Raw genomic sequence first — 11,193 nt, 5'->3', positions numbered from 1 at the left:
ATATTTCACAGATATTACAAGCAGTAGAGGCATTAGTCTGCAACACAAGAAATACAAGACATATAGTGAATAACTTTACAGTATAAGTATTTACCTATACATATAAATCTCCATGAGATATACAATCCAAATAAGGAAATTAAAAGATCACATTGTACATTATAAGCTGTACACATGATACACACTCCATATATGTATATCGCAGCACATCAGAATGTAATCGCGTCCCAAAAGGTATCATAAAAACAAAGGAAGTAACATATTGCAGATATACATCTCAATTAAGAAGAAATAATCACATATGGAACAACATCTTTAAGCTAAACTAACAGAAACATGGGCTGCGGGCAATGTTTACACATGAGAGAATGACGCAGCTATAAATAACTCAATACCGATCTCGATAACCACTAAAATAAACAAACAGGCTTACTTGTAGGTCAATTACTAACACCTTGAGGGAACTGCTGTATCAAAGAACAACGAAAGAGGAAGAAAATGTCCTTTCAGCGATCAGGTAACAGACAAAAGGTTCCGCAGGCAACGGCAGGCTCTCTCACTCGAGTGCACGTTCTGAAAAGGCAATGCAATGTCAAAATAAAAGTGCCTCTCTTAGAGGAGCCTTTACAACAGCCGCCCCCAAAGATGAGAAGCATCTTTGTATACAGGAAAGGTGACTCTATTCAGGAGGGTGAAGAACTTCCGGATCCTGAAGGCAAGGGTGGTAGGACAACCAGGCGGGCGACTGGTCTAGTATAGACCTGACCCTTGATCTGCACATCTGCTGATCTGATATGGCCATCAGGACTCCGGTGTATCCGAACCACTTTCTCTACAGGCCATAAACCTCGGGGCAACTGAGGGTCAACAATCATGACACAGGTATGCTCGCGTAAGTCAGGGGGTGAGGCTTGCCATTTTGTCTGGTCTGCAAGCTGGGAAGGTAATCACGGATGAATCTGCACCAGAATCGATCTGCCAGGATCTGGGAATGTCTCCATCTTTTGCGACTTAGTATCTCCGATTCTGGGTAGATCACTTGAGGCAACGACCCATCCGGCCGCCCCATGAGGAGGCAACTAGGGGTCACTGGGTCACTATCGGACACATCGGAGGACACATAACCCAAAGGTTTCGAGTTGAGGATAGCCTCAACTTCCTGCAAAATCGTCATCAGGACCTCTTCCAGAACTGACTGGGAACCCAAGACGGTGTACAATGCTGACTTGACCGATCTAACCTCCCTTTCCCAAACTCCACCAAAGTGAGGGGCTGATGGAGGATTAAATGAGAAGTGGATCTTCTGGCGAGCAAGATGGCGTTGCAAGTCAGGAGCTAAGGCTGCATATGCTTCTCACAACTCCTGCTCACCTCCACGAAAGTTGGTCCCTCTGTCTGACAATAACTGCGCTGGGGTCCCTCTCCTAGCAATGAACTTCCTAAGGGCCATAAGGAAGGAATCAGTGTCCAGGCTGGGGAGTAAGTCTAGGTGCACGGCTCTCGTGGTAAGACACTTAAAAAGAATACCCCAGCGCTTCTCTGTACGCCTTCCCACCCTGATTAGGAAAGGACCAAAACAATCCATTCTACATGAATGGAAGGCAGGCTTGTACAGCTGAAGCCGAGCAGAGGGTAGATCAGACATCTGAGGCACCGAAGTTTGGGACCTCCACCGACAACATTCCGGACAGGTGTGTTGAAACCGGCGAACAGCTTCATGTCCTCGCAGGATCCAATAGCTCCTCCTTATCTCAGCAAACAACCTCTCCGACCCAGGATGATGCAGCTGGTTGTCGTGATGTTGAATAATCAGGCGAGTAACTGGATGCTTCGGGTCCAGGACTACAGGATGGAGAACAGAATCTGTGAGATTGGTTACTCTCCTCAAACGACCACCAACTCTAATCAAGTCACTAGAAGGATCTATCTCAGGGGCCAAGGCGACTAGACGGCTACTAGGTTTAACTGACTTCCCTGACTCTAACAGGTGATAATCTTCCAGGAAGGATTCTTGTTGGACCTGAACATAGGCTTCAGCTCGAGTATAATCTGAAGCGTTTGGGACTCTGTCCAGATTGAGGTCACCTCTAAGGTCACGGGTCGTGACATCCAGCAAGTCTAACCAGTTGGGATAATTCTATCTATCCGGGTGACTGCAGGTGGTAGGATGAGGCAATAACTCCACAAAAGGTTGACTTTCGTAATTCCGCTGGATCCTCCCCAAGCTCAGAAGAAGGAATGACTGGCCATTCTCGATGATCAAGGAGAAGGAAAGGGGGGCCTTGGGACCATCGGTTCGTGGTGGCAACATAGGAAAGAGATCTCCTTTCGTGAGGTCATCTGCAGGATTATCGGCAGAACTAACATAACGCCACAAGCAATGCTCTGTAAGCTCCTGAATCTCTGCAATCCTATTGTCAACGAAGACTCTGTAACGACATGATTCTGACTTCAACCATTGAACGACTGTAGTCGAATCTGTCCACAGTACGGTAGATTGGATGGTCAAGGTCAACTCGTTGGCCAGCAACTTTGCAAGCTGGGCCGCAACCCAGCTCCCACAGAGCTCCAGTCTGGGGATGGAATGCACTCTTCTAGGGGTTACATGAGAACGAGCGAGAAGGAAGGACAGGTAGGTCTGGCCGGCTGGGTCAACCGTACGGAGGTAAGCTACAGCTCTGTAGGCTTGCTCAGAGGCATCTGAGAAGATATGGACCTCGTGTGTAACTCCACTAATCTCAACTGTAGGGGGGACATAAGGGCGAGGAAGAGAGACACTAGGAAGGCAACGAAGTTCTTCTTCCACCTGCTTCCAGGAATGGAGAAGGTCAGGTGGTAGGTGAGGATAGTCCCATTCCCTCTGCTTGTTCCAAAGGTGCTTGACGATCACTTTCGCACGGGTGGTGTAAGGAAGGAGCAATCCCAATGGGTCGTACTGTGTGGCAAGGACCCTATAAATATTCCGCAAGGTATATTACAGGTCTCATCTCATAGATCACAGGCCGGTGCTTATAAGATAAGGTATCAGACTGCCAATTCCAGCTCAAACCTAACATGGACTCAGAGACGTCGGTCTTCTCCTGTGTCAGCCACAGCTCCACACTGGTAGCTCGAGCGTCGGGAGGCAGGTGACTTAGGACAGCAGGTTCGTTACAAGCCCACTGCCGAATCTCGAATCCAGCTCCAGAAAGGATAGTGCGCAAGCGATCAATTAGACTCTGGGCGGCATCAGCAGTAGGTAGGCTCTGGAGGCAGTTATCAACATAGAAACACCTCTCCACAGAGAAACAGATCTCCTCATCGCTCAAGGGGTGTTGACGGGTCTGGTGCTGAAGTGCATAGATAGCACAACAAGGACTCGAGGTGGTACCGAAGGATAGGACTAATCACTCAAAAGTCTGGGGAGCCTCATCCATCTGCAAGTCTCGCCATAGGAAGCGGAGTAGAGGACGATCTTCCGGCAGGAGGCGAACCTGGTGGAACATCGCCTTAATATCCCCACTCATAGCTACAGGACGTTCTCAGAAACGAAGGAGGACACCTATCAACGAAGCTCCAAGGGTAGGTCCGGGCAATAGATACTGGTTAAGGCTCTGACCTCTGTACTGATGGGAACAATTGAAGACGAGACGGGACTTCCCATTGTGGATAATAAGGTGGTGTGGAATGTACCAACACTCTGGGGTATCAGGAATAGGTTCAGGGACTACACGGACTGCTCCATTCTCCAGGAGTTTACGCATCTCTGTTCGGTAGGTCTCGGCTTTCTCAGGATCTTTCAGCAGCTGTCGTTCCACGCTGCGGAGGGTAGGCAAGACTGAATCTCTCGGAGCACTCAGAACAGGCATGTCTCTACGACGAAGAAGGGGGGTGGCGAGACGATGAACACCCTCTATCTCGAGGGTCTCAGTCTTGAGGTCCAAAAGCTGAAGAGCTGCCTGGTCTTCCTTGGAACGTGTAACTTCGTGACACTCACGGGAAGGAATGGTATCTAACTGCCACAATCTTTGAACATGGTGAAGGAGCTCATCTTGGACGTGAAACGAAGAGGTAAGCAGGCACTGGCGAGGAATAGAAGGGCAACCCTTAGAAGGAACAGGACCCTGTAGTGTCCATCCTAAACGGGTACAAACAGCAACTGGTGCACCCTGGCCGCCCCATCAAACAGGCTCAGTTGGGGTTATCAGATGAGGCTGATCAGAACCAAGGAGCAATGGTTGGACATCTGTAAGGGTACTGAGGAGAAGGCCTCTCAAATGTCGGTATTTCTGCCTTAACTGCTCTACATGATAGGTTTGGCGTGACAAGTTAAGGCGATCAGCTGTAAAAGCATGACTGATCTGATAACTGTTCTGTGGTTGGGAGACTGCAGATATCTGAAAGGATATAGAACGACCTCTAATGACCTGAACATCGTCTCTGACGGTTCGTAACGGAAGATCCTCTGGAACCCCCTGAATGCCTAGGGTTTCAGCGGAAGTGGAGAGCAGGATCGTTCGCTCCGATCCATCATCCAGTAGGGCAAAGGTATCCAAGGTACGATCTTCATAATGCAGATGCACTGGAACGACCTTAAGCATTACGTGGCCACTAACAGAGGGCTTATCACAGAAGAACCTATCCGAGGAGTAACTCGTAAGGCAACTCTTCTCCACAGTAGTGGAATCCTCTGTAGAGGAAGGACTGACATTAACATCGTGAAGGGAACGAAGATGTAAGCCATGGCAAAGACTGCAGGGTTTCTTCAAGTCGCATCGGGCAGCATGGTGGGATCTGGCACAACGCCAACAGCGATCGTGACTACGGATCCATGTCTTTACTTGATCAGTGCTAAGCTGGGCAAAGGAAGCACACTGACTCAAATAATGCTTAGATGCGTCACAGAATGGACAATAGCGTTTCCCTCTGACAGGCTTAGCTGGCTGGACTGAATCTTTACAAGGCCTGGAAGTCTCAACTGGTGAAGGCGATGAAGATGAGGATGTGGCTGGGGATGTTCCAACTCCATGCAGAACAGCAACAGATCTCTTGACAGCATGGGAGCTCTTTGACATTAACTCTGCATCATAACTGTGACACCATGTCTCGTAACGCATCCAATTAGAGAGGTCGAATAGGTTAGGGGAAGACCCAGGTTGGCGAAACATATGGCGGCGAAACTCTGCTCTCTGCTCAGGGGGAAGTTTGCTTAGTAGGCGTGCGACGTGGGAACCACAACTCAACTCCAACTCACCATCACGTCCTAACGTTCTCAACAGACCGACTAGGGATTGGACTTGAAGAGCAAATCTCTGGAAGGCGGGGATATCACCTCTTCTAATGTCAGGACTATCAAGGACACTAGTTATCCTCCTCAAGGCTAACTGATGTGGCTGGCCGTACTTTTCACAAAGTGCCAACATAGTGTCCGTGAAGGGAGTAGGAGAATTCAAGTTCGCGTCGGCTATCATCTTAGCCTCCTCGAGCTTAAGGTGAGCTACTAAGATCTGGTACTTAAACAGCTCAGTGCCATCTGGGGGGAGCAGGTTTTCCAGGGCTATGCGAAGGCGAGCAAACTCACTAGGATCTGGACGAGTAAATTTAGGAATTGTGGGAGGGGGACCACGATAGACAAACTCAGAAGAAGGAACCACACGACGCACCCTAGGCTCTGTCTGAGGAAAGCAAGCTGTGAGACTAGGATGGGCAGGCGCTGACTGGCTGTGGACAGGCAAGGGCATGGCACTAGGAGTGAGCAACTCTCTAAGGTCCTGAGGAGTAGGAGGTGGCGGGAACTCACCAGCGTTTGGCACGCTAGGCCAAGAAGGACGCGACTGAGTGGTAGGGAGCACAAAGGGATACTGCTGAGACTCTGGTACCACAGGGCGGTAGGAAGTAGCTGCACCAGACAACTCAAGGTCACTGAACTGTCTCACTAAAGTGGCTTCAGGCTCAGGCGGCGGAGGAAGATCGGGGAAAGGACCACTGTCGACGACAGGAGTGGACACACAGGGCTGGGCTGGAGTATTAGACAACCGCGACACAGAGGGCAGGAGTGATGAACGAGGTTGCCCTCTGGCTTGGCTAAGGTCTGCTCGAAGTGACTGCGCTGCTATGACTAACTCTCGCACCTCTGCATGAACTGCTCTCAACTCTTTCAGGTCTGCTTGGAAGGCTGCACGCTCGTGGTGAGGTGCTGTAGCTCGCTGAGGTGAGCCGAAGCTACTAAATCAGCCGTCGGAGGCGAGGAAATGACTGGCTGAGGACCCACAGCAGGCTGATAAGGCTGACGACTGGAAGCCAAGATCTGCGAGCTATTAGTACGGACACGGTCACCACTATGAGATGTAACATGAGGCTGCAGTGACAGGGACCAGGCTGGGACAGGCGTCTCCATGTGTGCAGAAAACATCAAGCTCTGAGGCAGGTCTGTACCGGGGAAGCTGCACCTCATACTCCTCTAGATAGGTTGGAGGGCGAGGAAAACGCTTCGGACGAGCTCCCCCAACAATCTCCTCATCAGAGTCCATCCTATCAGAAAGAAACACTCATCCCGCTCGAAGGACCACTTGTTATAGAGACTTTGACTGTCAGGATCTGATTTGTAATGAGTGAACCCCTCTGGGTGCCGGTCAGAGCACAATTTTATAAAGGATGAGGAGACAGGAAAGCAGGTTTAGGTGATGTATTGATGAATTATAGGTTGCAGAGGTACAGATATTTCACAGATATTACAGGCAGTAGAGGCATTAGTCTGCAACACAAGAAATACAAGACATAAAGTGAATAACTTTGCAGTATAAGTATTTACCTATACATATAAATCTCCATGAGATATACAATCCAAATAAGGAAATTAAAAGATCACATTGTACATCCGGGCTATTCAAATCTTACCCTGGAGGGCCAATGCACTGCAGAGTTTAGCTCCAACCCTAATCAAACACACATGAACATGCTAATCATTGTCTTCAGGATCATTAGAAAATCACAGGTGGGTGTGTTTGATCAGGGTTGGAGCTAAACTCTGCAGCGCATTGGCCCTCCAGGGTAAGATTTGAATAGCCCTGTTGTACATTATAAGCTGTACACTAGCATCCAACATGATACACACTCCATACATGTATATCGCAGCACATCAGAATGTAATCGCGTCCCAAAAGGTATCATAGAAACAAAGGCAGTAACATATTGCAGATATACATCTCAATTAAGAAGAAATAATCACATATGAAACAAAATCTTTAAGCTAAACTAACAGAAACATGGCCTGCGGGCATGTTTACACATGAGAGAATGACGCAGCTATAAATAACTCAATACCGATCTCGATAACCACTAAAATAAGACAAACAGGCTTACTTGTAGGTCAATTACTAACACCTTGAGGGAACTGCTGTATCAAAGAACAACGAAAGAGGAAGAAAATGTCCTTTCAGCGATCAGGTAACAAACAAAAGGTTCCGCAGGCAACGGCAGGCTCTCTCACTCGAGTGCACGTTCTGAAAAGGCAATGCGACGTCAAAATAAAAGCCCTCTCTTAGAGGAGCCTTTACAACAGATGTATTCATCCCTTCCCATAAATACAATAGGCATATTTTTCCCACTGAGCCTTTCAGTGACTTGGTAGGAAAACCGATTAGTTATTTGAATAAAATAAGTGACATTATTATATGTTTGAACAAGTGCATGTGTTTTTTAGCATTTTTTTACTTGTGTTTTGCAGTTTTGTTGTGAATAAAGTATCCAGTGATATCTTCCACATTAAAAGTTTTAACAGACTATGGGTATGCCTTGATGTCACTATCCCGCCAGAACATGCCCTGTGTGTGGCAAAAAAGCCTGCTGCACGATTTAATAGGGGAAACTGTGAAAAAGCGAATAGTGTTCTTTACATACTGATTTTAATTCAGGGTGGAATAAATAGAAAATGTGCGCTTTATATAAATACAACATAGGTTGGTCTAAATCCGGGTTATCACGTCAATGTTATATCGTCATAAATCTTGTAGGCTATAGTTTTTGACCGTGTTTAATTAAAAACATCATTACAGTTCACACGGGGTATAAGCATTAACACTTCCCATTTACTTTGAGGTGACATCATCCGTTGCCGAACTGAACGTTATTACGTGATATTCTCCCCCCTGTCTGGGCTTTTTCAGGACTGAATGTACACCCTAACAACAACTACACAGGCAATCGCATTCTCACAAACAAACAAATTGGCATCCATTTCGTCTCACAGACTAGCTGTCAAAAAAGGCGTTTTTTTGTGTTGTGTTGTGTCAAGCATTAACAACTACGGCCCGTGTGAATGCGACGTTACAGATGCAGCGTTCTGACTGAAACTCTTCTACTTCTATTGGATGAGATGAGAACACATCTTTACAATTTTCTGTGTCTTAAAAGAGTCTGCGTTTGTGATACATGTCCTTATTTCATGCAAAACGCTAGCTTGCTCTGTCTGGATGCGTTTAAATCTGCTCTGAGTTTGCGTTTTTGTCACCTATCACACATGCGCACTTCAATAAGCCGACAGAAAGCAGGTTAATGCGTTTACATGCAGTGCGAAATTGGGGTAAGAGGCAAAAAAACGACTTGTCCCGACCGGTTTATGACCTTACTCCGATAAAAATAAAAAATAAACGGGTTACCGCGTTTACATGACCATGTTCATTGTCGGCTTATTACACATAATCGGCTTAGGAGTACGCATGTAAACGCACCCATTGACACAAAATGATAGGCTAACTGCAAATCCACACTTCGCTGCCTGGAGTCCAGATGTTTCTATGAATTGCAGTGATCCATTTGCTTCTCTTTTCTGTAACTTTCGGCAGTCTGTATATATACAGCAGATTTCTTGTCAAATCTATTTGTACAGCCAATCTCAAAGCTCCCGTTTTAGATGAGTATAGTGTGTATTTTGTGCCATCATGCTGAAAACCAACGCAGTCACTCCGATCGACAGTGATGTCACCTACATACCCTCTATTCACGTTTGTTTGAGTGATTGTGTTTCATTTACATTATACACTCACCTAAAGAATTATTAGGAACACCCTTGTTTGACATTGTGTGACCCCCTTTCGCCTTCAGAACTGCCTTAATTCTACATGGCATTGATTCAAAAAGGTGCTGAAAGCATTCTTTAGAAATGTTGGCCCATATTGATAGGATAGCATCTTGCAGTTGATGGAGATTTGTGAGATGTACATCCAGGGCATGAAGCTCCCGGTTCACCACATCCCAAAGATGCCCTTTTCAGTGTGCTTGCGCCCCAACAGATCCACAGATGATGCCATCTCTTACATCTTGCACTCTTCTTGCACGCACATTGACAGCAATAACAGGAACTACGCAAGGCTGCTATTTATTGACTACAGCTCAGCTTTCAATACTATAGTCACCACAAAGCTAGCTTCTAAACTCATGGATCTTTGGCTGAGTTCTTCACTCTGTAACTGAATTCTTGATTTCCTTACTGACAGACCTCAAGTGGTGAAAGTATGCCAGTACACCTCCAACTCCATCACCCTGAACGTAGGAGCCCAACAGGGCTGTGTCCTGAGCCCCCTGCTCTACTCTCTCTACACACATGACTGCGTGTCATCCCACAGCTCCACATCTATTATCAAATTTGCTAATGATACTGTGGTTCTGGGCCTCATTCACAACAATAATGAGGCCGCATATTTGGATGAGGTAGAGAAACTAACATCATGGTGCCAGGACAACTGTCTCTCTCTGAATGTGAGCAAAACCAAAAAACTAATTGTAGACTTCAGGGAGAGACAGCAGCAGCCTTATACTCCTCTTATGATCAGCGGGACCCCTGTGGAGAGGGTGAGCAGCCTCAAGTACCTTGGTGTAAACATCTCTAAGGACCTGAATTGGACGACCCATATTCAAACACAAGTTAAGAAAGCCAGGCAAAGACTGTACCATCTGCGATAGCTAAGGAAATTCAGGGTCTCACCAGCAATCCTGAAAACTTTCTATTCAGGGGCCATAAAGAGTGTATTGACTCAGTGTGGTATGGGAACAGCCCAAATAAAGACTGCAAAGCCCTGCAGAGAATTGTGCGCTTAGCTGAGCACATCTCAGGGTCTGCTCTCCCCTCTCTACAGGACATTTACCATAGACGCTGCAAAAGCAGAGCTGTAAAAATTATCAAAGATTCCATCCACCCCAGAAACCATCTTTTCACTTTACTACCATCTGGTAAGCGCTTTCGTAGTCTGATGGCAAAAACCAAGAGACTCAGGAAGAGCTTCTTCCCCCAGACCATCAGGCTCCTTAACTCAAAACCAGCCTCTTAACATTTTTATATCTCCACTTAGTTAGTAAGATCTTGATCTTTCACTACCTCACTTTGACATTCTGACAGTGTCACCTGTTTGCACTTTTTACCTTATGTACATGCCCGTGTATCTTAATATTTAAGAGTACAGTATAATGCACATATGCACATTGCCTCTTATACATCCCTGAGTATCTTATTATTTAGGACTGCAGTTTACTCTCATGCAAATTTTTTCAATTCTATATTTAATTCTACAGTATACATAATTTTTTATATGATTCTTATAGTTTTATTGTTTAGATCTATTTTTTATTTATTTTATTTCTATATGTATGTATATTTTCAGCTGTGTTGTATTTTTTTTATTTTTATATTTGCATTGTCCATGGAGTGGACCTGACTCACATTTCACTGCTGACAAATAAATAAAACTTGAAACTTGCTCTATTGGGTTGAGATCTGGTGACTGTGGAGGCCATTTTAGTACAGTGAACTCATATTCAAGAAACCAATTTAAATTATTCGAGCTTTGTGACATGGTGCATTATCCTGCTGGAGTTAGCCATCAGAGGATGGGTATATGGTGGTGATAAAGGGATGGCAATGGTCAGAAACGATGCTCAGGTAGGCTGTGGCATTTAAACAATGCCCTAAAGTGTGCCAAGGGGCCTAAAGTGTGCCAAGAAAACATCCCCCACACCATTACACCACCACCACCAGCCTGCACAGTGGTAACAAGGCATGATGGATCCATGTTCTCATTCTGTTTACACCAAATTCTGAATCTACCATCTGAATGTCTCAACAGAAATCGAGACTCATCAGAACAGGCAACATTTTTCATGTCTTCAACTGTCAAATTTTGGTGAGTCTGTGCAAATTGTAGCCTCTTTTTCCTATTTAAA

At 46.0% G+C, this 11,193-nt stretch overlaps 1 protein-coding gene across 1 annotated transcript; it reads right to left on the bottom strand.

Annotated features, from left to right (window-relative positions):
- Positions 1 to 1,498: 1,498 nt before the first annotated feature.
- On the bottom strand, positions 1,499 to 7,511 carry LOC137058253 (uncharacterized). The gene is made up of 2 exons (XM_067431496.1): positions 7,342 to 7,511; positions 1,499 to 6,733 (listed from the first exon to the last, which is right to left on the bottom strand). Exon 2 carries the CDS (start codon positions 5,718 to 5,720, stop codon positions 4,161 to 4,163), a length of 1,560 nt encoding a protein of 519 aa, XP_067287597.1. The 5' UTR covers positions 5,721 to 6,733; positions 7,342 to 7,511; the 3' UTR covers positions 1,499 to 4,160.
- Between the last annotated feature and the right edge of the window lie 3,682 nt (positions 7,512 to 11,193).

This window comes from Pseudorasbora parva, chromosome 22, assembly GCF_024679245.1.
Source record: "Pseudorasbora parva isolate DD20220531a chromosome 22, ASM2467924v1, whole genome shotgun sequence".
In the NCBI taxonomy this organism is placed as follows: Eukaryota; Metazoa; Chordata; class Actinopteri; order Cypriniformes; family Gobionidae; genus Pseudorasbora; species Pseudorasbora parva.
The sequence above is the reverse complement of the archived record's forward strand: the minus strand, read 5'-3'. Positions and strand labels throughout refer to the sequence as shown.